At 38.1% G+C, this 21,309-nt stretch overlaps 1 protein-coding gene and 1 non-coding gene across 5 annotated transcripts in view; both read right to left on the bottom strand.

Annotated features, from left to right (window-relative positions):
• HGF (hepatocyte growth factor) overlaps positions 1–12,605 on the bottom strand; it is a 78,791-nt gene extending 66,186 nt beyond the window's left edge. For 2 of the 4 annotated variants that reach the window (XM_068549933.1, XM_068549935.1), the window contains exons 1-3: positions 12,541–12,605; positions 12,146–12,287; positions 4,266–4,431 (exon numbers count right to left, since the gene is read on the bottom strand). In XM_068549933.1, the coding sequence (XP_068406034.1) occupies positions 4,266–4,431; positions 12,146–12,233 (254 nt within the window). In that variant the 5' untranslated portion in view covers positions 12,234–12,287; positions 12,541–12,605. Of the gene's footprint in view, positions 1–4,265; positions 4,432–12,145; positions 12,310–12,540 lie in introns of those variants that run through there. The other 2 variants (XM_068549934.1, XM_068549932.1) reach the window with 1 other exon arrangement.
• Positions 12,606–19,953: 7,348 nt separating this feature from the next.
• Positions 19,954–20,026, bottom strand: TRNAG-GCC (transfer RNA glycine (anticodon GCC)). The gene has a single exon. It is a non-coding gene; the product is annotated as a tRNA-Gly (tRNA).
• Between the last annotated feature and the right edge of the window lie 1,283 nt (positions 20,027–21,309).

Genomic DNA, 21,309 nt, shown 5'->3' on the forward strand with positions numbered 1-21,309 from the left:
TTGATTGTGGAGATTTAATCCTCTGCTCCTGAGGCTGCACAGAGAAATTTCCCTTTCTCTTCTTTGTTCGCACAGCTCCTGGGGTTCAGCTTTGGATTTGGCCCTGCCGCTGCATGTAGGACGCCCTCTGGCGTCTGTTCTTCACCCAGAGAGGAGGGGGTTAAAGGAGCAGCTGATTAGGGGCTTCTGGCTCACCCAGACTAGGGGGAGGGAGGGGTATGGAATTAGGGGCAAGTCTGTGGTGGCAGAGGCCAGTGTGAAGTTGCAACAGCCTGAAGCGCACCATGTGTTCTCCCAGGGGGAGTTGTCCCTGGATCACAGGACCCTGGCAGTGGCGGGCTGCACGGGTTCCCAGGAGGGGAGGTGTGGATAGTGACCTGTGCTTGCACACAGGCTTCTTGGTGGCTGCAGCAGCAGCCTTAGCGTTTCATGCCCGTCTCTGGTGTCCACGCTGATAGCCACGGCTCGCGCCCATCTCTGGAGCTCATTTAGGCGGCGCTCTGAATCCCCTGTCCTCGTGCACCCTGAAACAATGGTCTCTTGCCTCTTAGGCAGGTCCAGACCTTTCCCCGGACTCCCTCCCGGCTAGCTGTGGCGCACTAGCCCCCTTCAGGCTGTGTTCTTGCAGCCAACCCCAGTCCTCTCCCTGTGATCTGACCTCCGAAGCCCAAGCCTCAGCTCCCAGCCCCCACCCATCCTGGCGGGTTAGCAGACAAGCCTCTCGGGCTGGTGAGTGCTGGTCGGCTCTGATCCTCTGCACGGGAATCTCTCTTCTTTGCCCTCCGCACCCCTGTTGCTGCGCTCTCCTCCGTGGCTCCGAAACTCCCCCCCCCACCCCCCATCTCCGCCAGTGGAGGGGCTTCCTAGTGTGTGGGAACTTTTCCTACTTCACAGCTCCCTCCACGAGGTGCAGGTCCTGTCCCTATTCTTTTGTCTCCGGTTTTCCTTTTTTCCTTTGCCCTACCCAGGTACGTGGGGAGTTTCCTGCCTTTTGGGAAGTCTGAGGTATTCTGCCAGCATTCAGTAAGTGTTCTGTAGGAGTTGTGCCACGTGTAGATGTATTTTTGATGTATTTTTGGGGAAGAAGGTGATCTCCACGTCTTACTCCTCCGCCATCTTGAAGGTCCTCCTCCAGATCATATATTTTTGAAAGCACATAATTTTCTTATAATTTTATGTAGTTCAAATTAGTCATTTATTTCTTAACATTGTAAAAACTTTTAAGTAATTTTAAGTAAGGGGAAATAACTTTTATAAAACAAATATTAAAAAGGTGTTATAAAATTAAAATATTTTAACTATTATTTTATATTTTTACATAGTGCATTTTATTCTATATCTAAGTAACTTCAAAAATTATCTGTATAAACTTTGTGCTTTGATTTACATGTAGAGATTTTGAAATGTCCACCTACAAGAACATTTTACAGCTGAAATAGTATTAAAGAACAAACATAAAAGTCTATTTTTGCAACTGTGGCAGAATAACTTGATAAGAGAAAAACTGGCTAATAATATATTTGAATTTTGATCTGGTAGATAGTAAAATTATGCAATACATGTAAAATTTCCTATTTCCCTATTGTAGGGTGTTGGGGGGAGAGAGTTAAATAACCTTGAAAGCACGGTAATTAGATAAAGAATACATATGAAGATAACAACTAAACGAACACCTAAAAAGAAATTTTAAAATTACAGACTCAAATACCTGCCACTTTACATTAAAATAAAAGTGTACCACACATATATAAACTACTACTTTTTTTTCAGTAATATGGCTTTGACATGAGATTGCCTTGCAAGTGACTCATGAGCCCCATCAGGAACATGTGAGATTTGCTTCTGTGAATACAAAGGTGATTCCATCTGGAAAGTGGGTGACAGGGTTTCCAGTTTGCTGATTTCATTCACCCTTTTCTCTCATTCCATTACAATTCCATATACTCTCAGAAAACTGTATTTGCTTGTATCATTTTACACCTCCATATGGACTGGATCCAAGCTGACAAATTCCATGAGTTGCATATTTTCTTTTAAGTTTGACTTTAGGAGTCTTTCTCTTAGCCTTATTTTAACTATCATCTTCCTTACAATAATTTATTTTGTTGAGTTGTTTATGGCAGAAGGGCAATTCCAGTACCAGTTACTTAGTCATGGTTAGAAATTTTCATCTCTTGAGTCAGTTCATGTGCAGTAATTTTTTGAAACGCTTAGAATCAGGCATTCTGGTCATCTTTCTCATCCAGCAAAACACAACTTCAGTCCCTATAAAGTCAATATTGTTGATACCTTCTCAAGAGGAAAGAAAAGTTGAGACCTCTACCTCATGCCCACTGAGTCACAGATGCTTTCACACAGCATTGTTGGTATTTTCCAAACATCTTAGTGTGTTTGCCATTGTTTTTCAATGATTCTAGTTCATGTAACAAGTCCTCAAAAAGATCTTTAATTCATTAAGAACCTACTTTCAGAGTATCACAAGTATGTCCATTCGATTCTGAATAAGGAATGTATTTAGTGATTCCAAATAAGTATGTATATATATTTAGGATACACAAGTGTGAAGGATGACACCATTTCTGAGCAGAGAACTTTAGCTGTACATTGGTATCACTACATGTGGTTTTCTGCACAGGTTGCCATAAATTTGGAGACTAAATAAAACTCAACCAGAATATGGTTGAAAAGCGTGAAACCTCATATACATGGGATATATAAAGTTTTATTAATCTGGTCACATGTGTTCTCCAATGCAGCAAAATCATTTTAGTTTCTCCTAAATAAAACAAAGGGAAAGCTGTTTTGTTTTGTTTTGTTTTCTAGGCATAAGGCTGACTAATGTGAAAATCGAGGCTTAGCAATACTTTCCTTACTTGTGGATCCAGGAGAGTGTATTTTCAGATTCAAAGTTAAAAATCAACAATGAGATGTGGTTCTCCCATTCCCTTTGCCCTGCCCTTCTAACCCTGAAAGGGGAAAATACAATAAATCCAACCTCCTCAATTGCCAGAAGAACATCTCCATATATCTACACAGCTGAGATGTTGATTGAGAGTAGTTTTCTCTAATTTATTTTTTTAAATCTCAAGGCTTTTCTAGGAAAGTCAGGGAAAGAAGGAATTATCATAGGAATTACTTGCAAAGTTAATTCCCCACTCCCAGTGCCAGGAAATATCTCCCTGAAAGTGGCAGTTTGGCTATAAAAATACTTCCAGAGGAGATCTAAATGAATAGAAAAGAGATAGTCTCTCCTCCCGCTAAATCTATTGAAGACCTCCTCTAACCATGTCCTTTCTCCTCAGGCCCATAACACTTACTTCTCTGAGAAAGGCAAGACGAATTTAGGACCTCTTGCCATGACATTACTAAAATCTGTGTTCACATCATGTGTTAACTACCCAAATGTAATAGAGTAGAATTCAAAAGTGACAGGATGCCATGTGCACTCCTGTTAAAGTGGGATGAAATAGGGAATAAAAAGGTGGAAAGTAAGTGTGGGGAGGGAATCTTTATGACGAACTAGGAAATGCATTTTTTTCTGGCAATTTGGAAAACTATTCAGATGAAATTGTCACCTTCATGGCCCCAAACTCCAAGTTTTATCCTCTGGCATACTGGCAAAGTTGCAAGGAATTTTTCCCTGGGAGGTCACAGAGAAACTTTCAAAAGATAAGAAAACTCTCCATTTGAGTTCCCTCCTGCCTCTTTGAATTGCCCCATCACTTTTCACCTAAAACTTCATCATCACTACCCGCTAACTTCTTTTAAACAGCCTCTGCTGCTGACACCAATCCCTCTAGTTTTTTTATCTGATTATCTCAATGTTTTTTATGTACATCCCTAAAGACAATGATACCAGTTGCAGTAAGTTTTGGTTGTTGGGCAACTTCTATTCTGAAAATTCCTCCACTCCTTTTGTAAGGAAAAAAAAAAAAAGTTTACTCTGAATAGAATATTGTAAAATATTAGAGAGATAAAAAGTTAATCTAATTGAATTTTAGTTCCTAAAGTTCAATTGTTCATAAGATGAGAAAATATAAATTCCATAACTAAAGCCCCTGTGGATTCTAAAAGATCTCAGTTTATGTGTTCTCCCTTACTCATATTTCCATCAAATGAGGGCTAAGTCTTCTGTTGCAATGAGTTAAAACTAAAATCAAGCTTACAATTTTAAGAGTACATTGCATTGAATACAAAAAAGATGATGATAATGAGTCCATGCCATATTTGGAAAATTATTCTAAGAACGAAATGAAGCAACTTACTTGCAAGTGAATGGAAGTCCTTTATTCCTAATACATCTATTGGCACATTGGTCTGCAGTGTTCATTTTTTTTGTTTTTATCTTCAGTAATGGGTCTTCTTTAATTAGAGTAGTCTTTGCTGACTTTTTGAATTCATGAAGTGTGTTTCTTCTTTTCTTCTGTCCTTCTATTAATAATAATAATTTTTTAAAAACATACGGGAAAAGCTTTTAAGGCTCATATAGAAAAAAATATCCCTAAGAATCATCTACGAGGTAATGATTTTATCTGACAACATACCAGACCTCCAGGGGTTGGGGGGTGGAGTGATGTGGGTAATGATACTCTCAGATACTTAAGAGCAAGAGAGGAATAGTTAATCAGTGAAGAAAAAATAACTTCACATACAGAGCCATTCATCTACATTCTTTCAAATGAAGGATGCTTTTAAAAATTAGGACAGAGTTCACTCTTAAGAAATAAATAACATGGTATTCTCCAAACAGTATGAAAGGAAGTGCCAGGACATATCATATCACGCTCTGTAATTAAATCTGTCATTTCCTTCTACAATTGGTCCTTATGTAAGTTATAGTACTAATTAGATAAGCCACTTCAATGACAGGTGAGAAACTTCTCACTAAAAATGGTGCACTGGGTAAATTCTTCTGACTTGGTCTTTAAAGTATTTCATACTATTCATATTTTAGCCCTTTCATTTCCTACATAAGTGTTTTCTGTGCTTTTGGGCACTATTTCTCAGTATCACTGAAGTGTTTGTTTTGAAATCAAGCCAAATGTTGTAAATCAAATGTATGTAAAACTTCATCCTTTAATGTAGCAATATCATTTTTCTTCATCAACGTATTCTACCAGGCCCCTAGATAGCATGAAGCCTCCTATTAAAAAGCTGAAGAGCAAAGCTAAAACATGCCAAGAGACTTAATCTTATGGATAACTTTAGAATAGGAAGAACTTGCTTCTTCATTCTTAATTTGCCCAGAGTTACCTGGTTTCTAATGATAATCACCTCTTCACGATGAGGATCAAATTGTCTAAGAGATTGCAGCTGTCGTAGAACAAGGATGGACATAATGGTGCCCCTCCCCTGCCTGTCAAATTATTTGAATACCCTTATAACAAAGGCAGTGATAATACGTACATTTTTAAGATACGGAAACCAAGACACATGGGAAAATTGACGACTTAGAAGATCTGATTGAAAATCCAGCTGCCTGGCTTCAGAGCCCCCACTCTTAAACACGTATGATGCCATCTCTCTCTAAGACTTGCTAAGAAAGCATGTGGAAATAACGGCTTGTAAACAGTTTCTGAAGATTTGGTTAAAGCTATCGGTACAGAAGTAACTTGGATGGCAGAACAGGAAATCACTTCTTGGCTTTAAACGTGGTGAAATGTGCCAAGAAAAGAGGGTGAAAATTTTTCTGCAGAAAATTTGGAAATATGGCTTAACGGAGTGAGGTACCAAGAATGGCATCGTACTCTTAAGTCTGCCAGCAACCACTGGCTCCAGTTGTTTTATTAAACATGCAGATGCTACCCATTAATATCTATCCTAACCTGGAGTCCACAGTAAATAAGAGAAAACATGAATTCCTCTAAATTTCTGGTTCTCTATAAAACTCCAGAACACAATCCCCAAAAAACTGGTACTAATTTCTGTAATAACGCTTTCATTTTCTTTTCTTTTCTTCAACTTTTCTTTGCCCTATAAGATGGAATGGCTATGGTCGAACAGATATAATTTAAAAGACATTTTAACATAGAAATTCAGTCAACCAAATAATCCATCAACATGTTATTTATTGAGTGTGGACCAAATGCCTTGCATAACGTTGGCAGACTGATGATAATTCTGGCATTCTTATTGACTTGCCAAGTGACTCTGTTTAATTACCTTAAATGCTAATATCCCATTACTCAATTTACAAAATGAAAGTTATATTATATTTGAACTAAAAGGAGCTATTTAAACTATAATCATTTGGAAATCAATTTGGGTTAAAAATGTTATGAATATGCAAAGTTTTAGTTTTGTTTTTGAAATTTCATCCTTTAATTTCTGGCATAAGAGAAGAAACCGTTATTCTCCCAAGCAAATAAGTGGTATTATTCTTTTCAAATTTTGGTTTCTGCCACAGGACCATGTTAATGGGAGATAAGTTTCTCCACTAAGAGTCTCTGCTGCTTTTGACATTAGTGCACAATTTCTTAGGTGCTGTGAAATGTTTCACAGCATAAAAATCATCTGAATTCCTGTATAAATTGGAATACTTCTCAGAAACAAATAGTGCTTAATGGATGCAGAAAATCTATTCAAAAAACTATCTGCCAAAGTGGAAAAATTGTGGTATATATGTATGTATATGTATGTATACATATACATATATATATATACACATATATATAAAATAAATTCAATTAACTAAAAGTATAGAATTAAAATTGGCCTAATGTATTATGTATTTATTACCTATGTTTAAGTGTGAGAGAAGAACATAAAACTAAATTTTAAAAGTCTAAGACAAACATTGAGTTCAGACATGTATTTTACTAATTACCAAATAAAATAGAATACCTGGTCAATGCTCTGGTTTCTTTTCTCAGAACCATACAACATGAAGGAAGGCACTGAGGATGACTAGAGAAAAGTGGTTTCTGTGGGATCGTTGATTATATTTAATTCTGCAGATCCTCAGCTGTCCTATTGAAATGTGTTAATGCCTGGATGTACCTCATAAAAATAGTCTACTTTTGGTTGCTGATAAACTTTCGATCACTACCTTTCATCTAAAGATCAAAAAGTATCCTGAAAAGCAAATAAATCTATGATTTCCCTTTACTAGATAATAAATAGGAGAGAAAAGCTTGTCTGGGGCTACAAAGCTAATCAGGGGCAATCAGAACCAGATACTAAGATTCCCTTCTCACTCTTTATTTCTCATGACTTAGAAGCTTTCCCTTATAATTCAGTCATATCTACTAGGTCAGTAACTAATTATGCAAAAATGGGAAGTTCAAGCTAGTTGTACGTCATGTAATCCACACATCAATAAAATTAATTCCTTCTTCAATAAAAGAAAAATTCAAAACAGAAGTCATTCAAAAACAGCATCTGAAAATAAAATTCCTTTGCTGAAAATACTTTTAACTTTCTCTTCCATATGTATTAACAACTGATGCTTGTTTTAACAACAGTTAAAAGACAAGCTTAATTTGGGAAGAAACTCAAAAATATCTTTGGATCATATTTTTCCCTACTATTTTTTGTGCATGACTGCTAGTTGAAGTTTATAAACAAAACATTGAAATGAAATCAAAGGGTAAGAGATCACTGCAACTTTGTCATGCTTTCTTATATTTTAAATTGCAACTCCTTTTCCCTCTTCCCTCAGTATGGGAAAACATTCTGTAGCTATATTTCCTGAAGAAACCAAAGTCCCTATTTTAAAATTGAAATCATTAGGCTCTTAGTGAAAAGCTACAAACAGAAAGTAGGGTCAAATGTATCAAGGTGCTTGAAGAAAGACACATTTCTCCCTCTGGTCCCTGGGCCTCACACTCTTTTCTCTCAGTACCTCATATATTTTCTTCTCTGTATGGACTAACCATTGACTTCAAAGAAAAATCATGCAAAGGAAAGGATTTGCAGGGTGTGGAAAGAAGCAGGAATCTGGCTCCACATATTCTGAGAAATCTACCCACATGATTAGTGATTAACAGCTTGAAGTGGCAAGATGTTAAGATGAAAGTACACAAATAATTAATGGAAGGGAATGGTGGTGACTGGAGATTTACTTCCCAAAGGCAAAAATCATAAATACAAGTCCAAATCTTCATTTCTATTATCTAGGACTTGGGTTTCACAAGTGGACAATTTTCATCCCTTCTTTAGAGAAGGGAACAATATCATAAATAACGATGTCAAGAAGGGATCAAGTCAGATTTAAATCAAATGTTGGTATTTGAGAAGCAGCATAAGTATCTCTTCCAAAAAGATTTACAAATGAAATGATGTTCAATGTGAGAATAGGGACCTCCCTAGATATTTCCCTCCTTCTACTTCCATGCCACTTCCTCATTCATCCTCCTCCTGGTCTCTTCCTTCACTGTCTGTTTCTGCCTGCAGCTCTCCTCCACACACCAACTAAAACAACACTAAACAACACTAAACAGCACACCAACTACAACACACTTCAGTCAGGTATCTTGTCAACTCAAAAACTTCCAGCTGTGACCCATAATGTTTAAAATAGTGTAATTTAGCATGATATTCAAGCATACATGCTAGTCTATCTTACTTTTCCAAACCCAGGCCATACTCCTCCTCCTCAGGTACTCAGTACACCAGCCCTACATGATTGCCTGTCCTTATACTTTCTCACTTCAGTACCTTCAGCCACTTTGTGTTCCCCTGACTTAAGTACTGACCATACTACTACCTGTATTTTCACACTCAACTTGAGTATTGCACACTCCCTAAACCTGGTTTGATCCTCTAAGCTAGAAATGAACTCTCAACCATAACATAATAATACTTCTAACACAGAATTGTTCCTATATTACTTAGCAAAATGGATTTTTTAAAGCGAGTTTCAGTTGATTTCACTGCTGCTGTATTCAATATAAATAAAAGGGAAAATGCACATTGCATATTTCATTCACATAGATTTGGGTAGGAATCTCAGCTCTATCCATTATGTAAGATAATAAGAAAAAAATAATTAAGTTCTTTAACTTCAGTTTCCTCATGTAAGATGAGTCAATTCAATAATGCCAATCTTATTAGAATTAACTAAGTTTTGTTTTAGAACATGGTCCATAACAGTCGCTCAACAAATGTGGCTTTCATCATCAAAAAATCTACAAACAATAAATGCTGGAGAGGGTGTGGTGAAAAGGGAACCCTCTTGCACTGTTGGTGGGAATGTAAATTGATGCAGCTACTATGGAGAACAGTATGGAGGTTCCTCAAAAAACTAAAACTAGAGCTATCATATGACCCAGCAATCTCACTACTGGGCGTATACCCTGAGAAAACCATAATTCAAAAAGAGTCATGTACCACAATGTTCATTGCAGCACTATTTACCATAGCCAGGACATGGAAGCAACCTAAGTGTCCATTGACAGATGAATGGATAAAGAAGACATGGCACATATATACAATGGAATATTACTCTGCCATAAAAAGAAATGAAATTGAGTTATTTGTAGTGAGGTAGATGGACCTAGAGTCTGCCGTACAGAGTGAAGTAAGTCAGAAAGAGAAAAACAAATACCGTATGCTAACACATATATATGGAATCTAAAAAAAAAAAAAAATGGTCCTGAAGAACCTAGGGGCAGGACAGGAATAAAGACGCAGACGTAGAGAATGGACTTGAGGACACGGGAAGGGGGAAGGGGAAGCTGGGATAAAGTGAGAGAGTGGCATGGACATATATACACTACCAAATATAAAATAGGTAGCTAGTGGGAAGCAGCCACATAGCACAGGGAGATCAGCTCAGTGCTTTGTGACCACCTAGAAGGGTGGGATAGGGAGGGTGGGAGGGAGACGCAAGAGGGAGGAGATATGGAGATATATGTATATGTATAGCTGATTCACTTTGTTATAAAGCGGAAACTAACACACCATTGTAAATCATTTATATGCCAATAAAATGTTAAAAAAAAAATGAAGGTATTGGGGTGGAGAGTCAGTAAAAAAAACAGAACAAAACAAAAAAAACAAATGTAGGTTTCTTTCTCACTTGTTCATCTGTACATCTCCCACAGGCTCCTTGATAGTAGGTGCTCATTTAATGTTGTGTTGTTGTTGTTAGAGGGGATTGGATATTTGTATCCAGTGTAGGTGGGAGTAGATAGAGGATAATCCTATGTAAACCAATTCCTATAAAGATGGCTTGGGTCTATTATATTGAACGTTTCTTTAAGTTTTCTGAAACTTTTCTAAAAATATCTCTATAATATATTCTGCTCATAACTGGTTGTCACCTCATTATGGTATCCACTTCTTTTTAAATATTGTCTTATTTCACAATAGGTAAAACAGCAGACTCATAAGCTAAATCAAAAAGTATAATCGAAGCAAGTAACAACAAAATTCTAAATGTTCAATGTTAGATGATATAAAAAAGAACAGACTTTCTTTATATGTTCTAAGAGGGCTATCCATGTTTTCCACTTTGAAGAATGTTATTTTTTTAAAAACTATCAAAATAAAGTTGCCACCCAGACAAAGGCAGACCCTCTTTTGTTAACAATTTTAGCATTATCCACTTTAGGAATTATTCTATTACTTGTAATTCCCAACTGGCCTCTCCTTGCCTGCAGCATACTCTTGGGCTGCATTCCCCCTATCCTCAGGAAACGCAGTCATTTCAACATTAGCCAAAATGAAATATAATTACAAATGTAAATCTCCTGCCAAAACTTCGCAATGCATGCCAAAAACAAATAGACATTGTCTATGGTTGATCTACTGTTTGGGTTTTCCACACTGTGTTCCCCATGCATAAGCACAGATGATTCCAGGTAACCATATTCTACTTCAGCCCATCAATAGTTTGATCTTTGAAAATGAAAGTCCTCAAAATATTAGCTGTCATTTCAATTTATAGTCAAAATCCCACAAACCAGCAATGTCATATAAGAATCAATTTTAACATGACCCATCTCAAAGGTGATAACCTGCTAGATTGAACTTTTTTTTTTTCACCTCTTCAGAAATCTAACATAAATGTTCTCGAACTGACACTTCCCACACAGTGTTGTTTTCCAAAAGGGACACATCACAAAATTGAAGAAAGCCAGGTGGGACTGATTTTTCTCGTCATTTTGCAAATTCTTGGTGCTTTCAACCTTTGTATTACAGTGGAAACTAGATTGGAGGTCTGATAAATGTCATATTTAACTTATCTCAAAAGATATAACTGAGATATATCTCAGTTCTCTGTCTTATTAAAAAAAACTATGTCTACTGTCTGGGCATTTATTCCATTCTTTTATTCCCCTGTGCCCACCTATGATGCTCACTACCTTCTCCCGTTGGCATCCCAGCCACGACAATAATACAACCAAATACAGATGTTTCCTCTTGCCCTGATAACAACAGAAAACTTCCCAAAGCAGCAAATGAAACCTCTAAACTTCCAGGCAATATGAACTCCCAAGCAACTCCTTCCCAACCTGTAAATTCTGGGGAGAAAATGGGAGGCTGAAGGGAGCAGTTCTACAGCTATAATCAGAGTCACACAATTTTTGCCTCCTTGGCCCTGCAGTTTCAAAAGGACAGGCATCCATACCCAGAAAGAATGAGACCTTAGGAGAGAGGCTTTCTCTTTCATTTTTATAACATGCATATACTCAGAGTTTAATCTGCCTTCTCCAAATGAAAACCTGTATTAAGTCATAATTTGGCCCTGAATGTTGACTGAATGATGTGGGGTAGTGGATTGTCATGGAAAATTGTCCTCTGGAAAAAAAAAAACAAAAAACATGTCCCTGCTGTACTGACCATCACTTTCCCCCCCTCTCTTCAGCTTTAAATGTATCCAAACCAGCAAAGTTCAGCCAATGTTAGCATCTCGTTCCCATCCCACCATCCCTGACTATCAGGCTAAGTGAGAGGGGGCTGGATCAATGGGGAGGGGGACGGAAACAACAGAGGGGATGCTAAGTATCTTTTTAAATGCTTTTCAAACAGAAAGAGAATGTCAAAAGAAAGCTAAATGAGAGATTTTAAAAACCCATTCCACATACAGAGTTAAGGAAGGATGCTGGGAACAGGGTAAAGAGAGAGCGTTAGGAAAAGGAATTGTTAGCAATTGAGAGTTAAAGAATAATAATAATAAGGAAGAAAAGAGAAAACTAACCTGCATAGGGGATGGCAGTGGGAAGCAGGAGGAGGTGGAGGAGGACGTGCTGCAGCAGTACGGCTGGCAGAAGTTTGGTCACCCACATGGTGCTGCTGGAGGTGCTGGCGGATCCCACTGGCGATGCCTGGGTGAAAGAATCCTGTTCCGACTCAGTGCCTAGAAGAGCCCGGCGGCTCTGAGCTGCTTTTTATTGCGATGAGCTAAGTTTGTTGTGTGATTAACTGGAAAGATCTAGGTCTGAACTCCCTCTTACGGTAAGAAACTGTTTAACAACAGCCCTTTACTCTCTTCCACCCCCCTCCTTTCCTCACCACCCCCCACCCCCCAGCAGCACCAAACAGATCCCAGCTCCCCACGACCCCACCCCCACTCTGCTGAGGAAAGAAACTTACAAAGAGAAGGTCACCTGGCCTGAGGCCAGCTTCAATTTGGAAGTTGGAGCTCCAGCTCCCAGTGGCTCCTATCCGAGCAGGGAAGGGAGGAGCAAGGCTCAGCCCAATAGCTAAATCAAGGCACAGGCAGAGGACCAATTCGCTCAATTTAAGCAGGAAAATACACGTGTTTACATCTCTATTTGGGAAAAGAGGAAGGGGAAGCAGCATAAGAAGAAAGCACAGCACTGCCTTTCTGTCAAATGTGCGTCAGCTGCTAATCTGTCTAGTTCCACTACTAGAGCAATCCAGGGATTCCAAACACGGACGCAGGCTCCCCAGGTGGTCAGAGCCCGGTAAGGAGGGGGTAGGCAGGCCGGCAGGCAGAGCGCAGACAGGTCCAGCCCAGGTAGCGAGAGGTCCGGTGAGAAAAGGGTATGTTATTGTGGGGTAAAAATAAGTAAACAAGCAAAACAAAAGCACCCACGGTGTCAGGCAGGAAAATTGCCCCTGCCCAATGGGCTCAAAGCAGGTAGGTTTTTTCAGAAGCTGAGCTAAGCTACCCCAGTCACCACAAAGGTACCAAAAGCGCATAGAAGAAATTTGTCTGGTTTGGGGTCTGTGATAAAATCTGGTCATGTACTCGTCGTAAAATGTCTAAGACATTGGGATTACCCACTGCCTCTCCCTGACAGATAAATGTGGCACGGATTACATGTCCTTGTGCACACACACACACACACACACACACTCACACATGTGGGTAACTTCTAAGACTAACTTTCACTGGAAATCTCTCAAGGGGGTTGAATTCATAAATAATTCATACCCCTCTCTTCTCTAGCTCCATCCCACCTGCATGCGCTCAGCAGCCTCCGAAAATCTAAGTGGAGAGAAGGCGAGCTTGCATCGGGGTGGCGGCGGAGATAAGGGACAGACACTTGTTATCTAGAGATTTGTCTTTGCACCTTGAGGTGATGCTTTGATTACTTTAGGTAAGAGCTTGCTTGATTTTTAATGGATTTGGGGGTATAGTTGCCCCTGTGTATCTCTGAAATGGGTACAAGTAGGAACAGTGTCTCTGTCCACAGAAGAAAAGAAAGTGGGCATAATGTGGAATGTCTCTGGAGCAGTGTGCAGCTGTACAGAGATGGTAGTGGGCGAAATTAAAACCATCCACAGAACAGCCTTCCCTGCACAATTCTCATTCCTCATCCTCCAGTTCGGTCCACCCCCACCTCCAGAAAGAATCTAAGGTTGGGGGAGAGCTAGAGAAGCTAGTGATTAAGAACTAGTTTTGAGGAATCCACTTCATCTTACCTTTTCCTATTGTTAATCCTTCTCTTTGATCATTTTCTCCTTATAGAAACAAAACCAAGCAAACTTAAAAATCATTTGTCAGCCTATTTTACTTTCCTTTTCGCTTTCTATTACAATTCTCAATTTCAGTATATTGCGTGACCATGATTCTGAATTGCCCCATGGTATCTCCTGTGCTCTACTAGGGATTCAGACGCCTTTTAAAGAAGCTAGATTTTTTCTGTAAGTAAATTCTTATAGGTAAAGAATGAAGACCAGTCTTTCTATTTGTTTTCTCTTTCTCAGAGAAAACAGAATCAGGGCCATAAGCATAATTGCAATTATCATTATAGCTTGAGGCAAAATCTATCCTGGATAAGAGATTCAGGGCACTGAAAAGAAACTGAATAAACTTATTTAACAGGTCACACATTTTCACAATTTTTTATTGGCACATTAAATATAATAAATGCTTAACCTTATTTAGAGTTATTTATATTTCTATTTTGACAGGTTATTTGGTTTATCTATATTGAAATGACAGCTAATATGCATTGAGTTTTTAGTGTATGCTAAGCATTGTACCAAGTACTCTTAAAAAGATTCTTATTTAATCCTTACAATAAACCTACATTAAAAAGAATTATTATAATTCCCATTTTATAGTTGAGGAAACTTAAGTAAATTATTTTTATTCTTAAATAACTTGTTCAAGATCCCAAAGGAATAAAGATTCAGGTGGGAGAGTTGAACATTGTTGGTCACAACCCATAGGATGGGGTTAACTTCTGTAAACCTCATAAGAAGAACCACATGTCTTTTGTACAAGATTATAATCACTAAAGTTAGCCTAAGACCAAACATAGGAGATGCTTAATAATAATTTACAAAACAAACCAAAATATAGACAATTTAAAATTTCCCAAAACTATGATAAAATACACAAATAAAATAATAAATTGTGCTGTTATTTTACTTTGTCTTGATAATACATTCTCTTTTTCTTTCTAAATTATAATAATGATGCTTACCCCGTGCTCTGCTCTTAACCTTTATACTCCTTAGGTGTTAAACTGTGTAAATCCCCAAAACTGTTTCTGAAAATTTTTTGATGAAACAGAAAATATAAGGAGAATACTTTAAATGCTACAATTTGCGTAATTACTTAAATACAGGATGGATACTCATTGCCCCTATAATATCATTTTAAATCTTTCGTAAGTTTAAGGTCTCTAGTATTCCATGTAAACTGGATTGATTGAATGGAAAAATGTACGCCACTGGAGTTTTTTTAAAGCCTGCACTTGGTTCCCCCCCAAAAAGAAAAAAAAGGTCCTTGTCGTCAAAAACCTCCTGTTTCTCAAGCACCAGTGATGTTTGCATCTATTTACATCAGAGTGAAACTGATAGGACTTTGTGCTCTGCAGACCACTAATGAGTTCTGCACTCTTGGACTAGTCATTTCATTTATTAAGTGATTGGCACATACGTGGTACCATTCTGTTTGCTACTACTACTCCTGTAGACTCAGTTTAGTCGTACGCCTGGTTTCAAATCCCAGTTACTAATTGAGAAAGTTAATTAATCTCCCTAAAACTCAGTTTCCCTACCACTAAAGTGGGACACTCTGTACCAGGTATTGATACTTGGCTCAACATTTCAAATGTGTTATCTCACTTACCCACCCACCCCTGAACAGAAGCTATATAAGTATAAGAGGTAAGTATTATTATTGTCTCTGGTTTACAGATTAAAAAAAAAAACTGAGATTTACAGATGATAAGGAACTCGCTTTAGGTTAAACTGCCAATAGCATGCGATTCTAAGCCACAGCTATCCAGGTATCCAGTCACTGCTATCAAATACTATGCCACACTGACAGATCCAGATTGAAAGATTTCCAACCTTCTTCCTAGCTTTCAAATTTCATTATTCTACTTATATGAATTCTTTAGTGGTCACTATACTTTTATGCAATTCTTGCCTTCAACATAAGAAAAACAGTACCTGTGTAATCTTTGAGATGGCTAATCTTTCCCATGCAACCATGTCTTCTCATTCTTTCCCTACTTATTTGTTCCACCCTCTAAATGGTAATTTTTCATCTGTAGGCCTCACCACTAAACAATCGTGTTGATTACCTTTAATGTAGGAAATATTGCAAAATTCATTATGATTTGTACTGATTTCCTTTAGATAATACAGCTCATTTCAGAGCATGTATATAAAGTGTTGGTCGACACATTCATTAATTTGCCTTGACTTATATCCAAGGTGCTACCATCTGAATGTTTGTGTCCCCCCCAAAATTCAAATATTGAAATCTTAACCCTCAAAGATGATAGTACTAGGAGGTAGAGTCTTTGGGAGGTGCTTTGGGAAAGGGATTAGTGCCTTTATAAAAGAGACTCCAGAGAGATTCCTTGCCTCTTCCACCATGTGAGGACACAGCAAGAAGGCACCATCTATGAACAAGAAAGTAGGCCTTCACTAGACACCAAATCTGCTGGTGCCCTGATCTTGAAATTCCAGCCTCCAGAACTGTGGGAAATAAATTTCTGCTCTTTATCACCCACCCAGTCTGTGGTATTTTGTTGTAGCCGCTCAAAAAGACTAAGACACAGGTACCTTTAACAGTAGCTCCTAGTGAAGGAGTATATGTTCTAGGGATAGAAAATGGTTATTGGGTAATTGCTTTTCAGAAAACAAAATTTAAGTGTCTAATGTCTAACACTGAGTACTAGTTCAACTAAAACTTTGGATCACATAGAAAACATTTATAAATAAGTGAAGCAGAATCAGAAAACAATATGATAAAAGTAGGCATGATAGCATGTTTATTTGAAAATTTCTTCAAGACAGGGTACAATGGCCACGTAAAAACCTCACCCTGTGCTGTCAGCATGTTAACCACAAGCCATATGTGCCTATGTAAAAACTTAAGTAAAATTAAAACTAAACTTTCAAAGTTGCACTATCAATGTTTCAAATACTTAACCGTCAAATGTATGTCGCTCCCTTCATGAACAATGCAGATATGGAATATTTCCATCATTGCAGAAAGTTCTATTAGATAATGTTTATCTAGCCTAAGATGTCATTTAAATGTCATTTTAATGTGATTGTAGGCTCAAGCAGAGGGGTAGAGCAAAACAATGACTGTTAAAGATGAAAGAAAAAGAGAATACTAAAAATTAATCTGTACGTTGGTGACATTTACTTTGAAATCCCCCAACTTTCTTTCTATTAGTATTTTACATAGTTTGAACAAGTATAACAGGACTCCAAATTACTTTGTCTTTTGAACAGAAGACAGACAGGTCATTGTTTGGAGGATATGTCAGGCACACAGGACAGACACAAGCACAGAAAAATTTGTCATGAGAAAAAGTTTTTAAAATAGGTATTTTTAACAAAACACCTGTCTACTAAGGAATGTGATACAACCCATACATTCAAGTATAGGGTCTCTGGGAATGTGGCAGGTCTTTGTCTATTACATTTTTTTAAAAAAATGACCTAATTGAAAACCCTTGGCAGGACTCTGGGATGCATTATAGATGTAACATAAGGTTTTTAAAGTTAATTCAACATTGATTTACCACTAAAAAGATTAATGTTTACTCAATCAAATCATAGGCTCAACCCTTAGCCCTGACTTTTGCCACGCTCCCAGGAAATCTGCTGCAGAATCTGTGGTAAGACCACGAGGCAACATCCAGGAAAATGACAGTAAGATCATCACAAGGTAGGAATGGTCAAGTGTGTAAAAAAGCAGGGTTATTTTTTCTGTAGAAATGTATCATACGTACTTAAGCAGAAATCTTCATTTTTCTTCATGCAGTTCATTAATGTCTATAAAGCAATAGCACGGTATGTTAGAAAAAATTCTTCTAAAACCAAAAGGACAGTCATGATTAGAGCTGTTCTTTGCCTTTGGGGAGTAAAGAGAAGATAGGCGTTGAGAACACCAGGAAATCTGAGCTAAAACTAAACTCTATGATGCTGCATTTTCAGTTTTCTTTTTTGAGCCATGAGGGGCCATTCTTTGAATCTAGGGGGCCTAGTTAACGAACACTCATCACCTTGCGTTTAGAGGCCAGCTTTTATGTATTTCCAGGTGTTGGCTGCTTTGTTAAATCTGGAGTGCCCCCAAACTTATAAAGCCTAAGCATTCCACACCTGGTACGTTGGACACTGGCATATTAGTAAAATGTATGAATTTAGGGAATCGTGTCGTTTTCCTGAGTTTAGAATCCAACAGTGATAAAATCATTAGTGTAAGAAAACAAATATTCACAATAAGGAATTTTTCAAAGCAACTGTTTGATCCATTTAGTTTTTACATCTAAAAAGCCACACAATAAAATTGAGGTTTCCTTTTTATTATATGTACATGTTACATGTTTATTGTGGTCTTGGGGATATCTGAGGGCAACTCCTTTTACCAGATGGCACTCAATACCAGGAATTATATTTCAAACTTGAGAGAAAAAGGCTTCACCTGGTTGAGTACTGCTTTCGCATGAATGTGGACATGTGTGTGCTGGGGGGGGCGGGGGGGGGGGAGTGTTTTTTCCTTATAATATTCTATACTGTACATAGCTCATCTGGTCTACTGGCCCTACTTATGAGTTACTTAAAGAGCTATTTAACTAATGCTATGATAGCATGGTCCCATATAACATAATAACCTTGGTAATTTTTTTAAATGACTGAATTTCTATCTAGTTTGTTTGTAAGGCAATGGGGTTTAGGTTGTTAAGCAAGCTTACCCTTAAATTCCTGATCTATGAGCCTGGGACTCCTTACTCTAAATGGTAGGGTCCTTGGCTGACTTCTTACCCCTTTCAAGTTTGGGAGTATTTGTACTCACTGGACCCCTGGAGACTTTATAGAGCCAAGTCCATCAGAAACATCACTTTTTACTGGCAATGCAGCGTTGAATATGAGGAGGCAAATTCATGGTTCCTGAAACTTTTTTTTTTTTAATTGCTAAATTTGTATGCTTTTTCAATTCACAATATTAGGAGAAAATAACAAAATTATGTAAAATGCCAGCCTTAAAGGACAGATGAAGTATGTTGCTGGATGCTTTAATCTAATCCTGAATGAAGGGAGAAAAATAAATAACTCTAGAATGAACCGAATGTTCTCACCCTGAAACTCTAAAACAGAATTCCACCTCATTTATTGAATAGGTGATGACATTTAGCAGGACACCCACAATGGAGAACACTCGATTATAGCTATCTTAAACTTTTATTTTTTATTTTTATGAATAAGAGAGGTTATAACCTCTTCTTAAAAGTAAATAAAATAATTTCTTTAGCTATTCTATCCAACCCCAAAACAATATATTTATCGTAACATTTCTTGTGTTTAAAGGTATACTAATATTTTTTCCAGGTTTTAGGTTTTGTTTTGTTTTGTTTTGCCTGACTTTTTTGCTCAGAAACAACTTCCTAACTCTCCAAAGTGCTATTTCATGTTATGTTATTCATCATCTGACAAGTTAATTATCAGAAAAAAAAGTGTCTTGCTTAATTTTTAATTCAGGATTTCTATACAATATATAACCTTAAGGCCCTACAATTTAACATTCCTTATTATGGATTTATTTAATTCTTTCTTAATGTATGCAAAGAGTGCAAAGTCAAGAGTAGCTAGTTCAAGTCCTAATTATTTCACTTACTGAGCAAACCTGGAAAAATTAATTCAATCTACTCATTGGCAAAATGATTATAATTAGGGTTGTAATAATTTTTTTAAGTGAAAGCAGGTTTATTCAGGGAGATACACACTGCATAGATAGTGGGTGGGCCATCTCAGAAGGCAAGAGTCCCCAGAATATGGGGTGGTTAGTTTTTACAGGCTGGGTAATTTCATAGGCTAATGAGAGGGAGGATTATTCCAACTGTTTTGGGGGAGGGGAGGAGATTTCCAGGAATTGGGTCATTGCTCAGTTTTATAAGACCCTGAGGTGCTTCATAGGCCTTTAACCCATCTTCCTCTCCACCTCCTTTCTTTTTTTTTGTTTTTAATTTTTTAAATATTTATTTATTTATTTAGGCTGCGCCAGGTCTCACTTGCAGCATGTGGGATCTTTAGTTGCGGCATGTGTGTGGGATCTAGTTCCCCGACCAGGGATGGAACCCGGGCCCTCTGCATTGGCAGCGCAGAGTCTTACCCACTGGACCACCAGGGAAGTCCCCTCAAGTTTTGGCCTTTTATGGTCGGCCTCAGAACTGTCCTGGTGCCTGTTGGTGTGTCATTTAGCATGCTAATATACTACAATGAGCATATAATGATGCTCAAGGTCTACTGGAAGTCGAGTCTTCTGCCATCTTGGGCCTAGTTTGTTCTAACCAGTTTTTGTCTTATCCTCAATGGCTATGAGTTGTGCCTTGCCCCCTTCCCTCCTGTCTCATTCCCCACTCAGAGATTTTACTTCCATAATCTTATGGGAAGCAGAGGGGCAACGGTCCGTCTTCTGTAGCTGTTTCAGGGCTGAGTAGGAACATCGACTCTGCCTGTCAGAGGGTAAAATTCTCTTGATGCCTGATCTGGGGGTCCAGGGAGAGGACAGCTTCTTGTAACAATTATTTATAATTATATTTATTTTATAATTATTAATTATAGTAATTGTTGCTGAATTGGTTGACTGGCCCCCACGCCGAGGCCCTAGCCCCAGCCTAGACCTCCTTGTCTCAGCCAGGGAGGTTCTTTTTCCAATTGGATTTGCACAGCCAATAATGAAACTGATGCTGAGACTAAAGCAGCACAAGCTTTATTCGATGGCCAAAGAATTGAAAAGGAAGAACTTAGTTCGCAAATCAACTTCTCAACCCAATTTGGGCAGAGACACCAAATTTATAGGAGGGTTGAGGTAAAGGTGGGGGGGGGGCGGGAAATTGGAAGGAATAGTCATGACTTATCACATGGGTGTGGTTTGGACCCGGAACTGCTGCAACCCTCCTTTTCAGTCCTTGCTTGGGCTTTTCTGGTTGTTGTCATAGCAATTGTCAACTGTCATGGCACTGGTGGGCGTGTCATTTAGCATGCTAATGTGTTACAATGAGTGTATGAGGCTCAAGGACTACTGGAAATCAAGTCTTCCACCATCTTGGGCCTAGTTGGTTCTAATCAGTTCTTGTTGTTTTCTCTTTGCAGCTTCCTCTTGAAATTTAGGTAAGAGTAATTGGTTTCCATGCAAGCGAGAGGCAGGGGTATGATGCTGGGGCAATAGCCTTGGGAACGTAGTGATTAGCAAATAGTCATACAAAGCACATGGGAAATATTTAGGAATGCAACACAATATTAATTATTATTGTCCTTTTAGATGCTCTTGTCATTTAATATCTCAAACAGAAAATACCTAAATTAAAATTCAGAGTGAAGACATGTTCTTGGCATGATGATGTTAGGAAAACCCCTAGTATTTAACAGTTATTTAATCTGAAGTGTCTGTTAATATTTTGTGATAAATTT

The sequence above is a fragment of the Eschrichtius robustus genome, chromosome 8 (genome assembly GCF_028021215.1).
Source record: "Eschrichtius robustus isolate mEscRob2 chromosome 8, mEscRob2.pri, whole genome shotgun sequence".
Taxonomy (NCBI): domain Eukaryota; kingdom Metazoa; phylum Chordata; class Mammalia; order Artiodactyla; family Eschrichtiidae; genus Eschrichtius; species Eschrichtius robustus.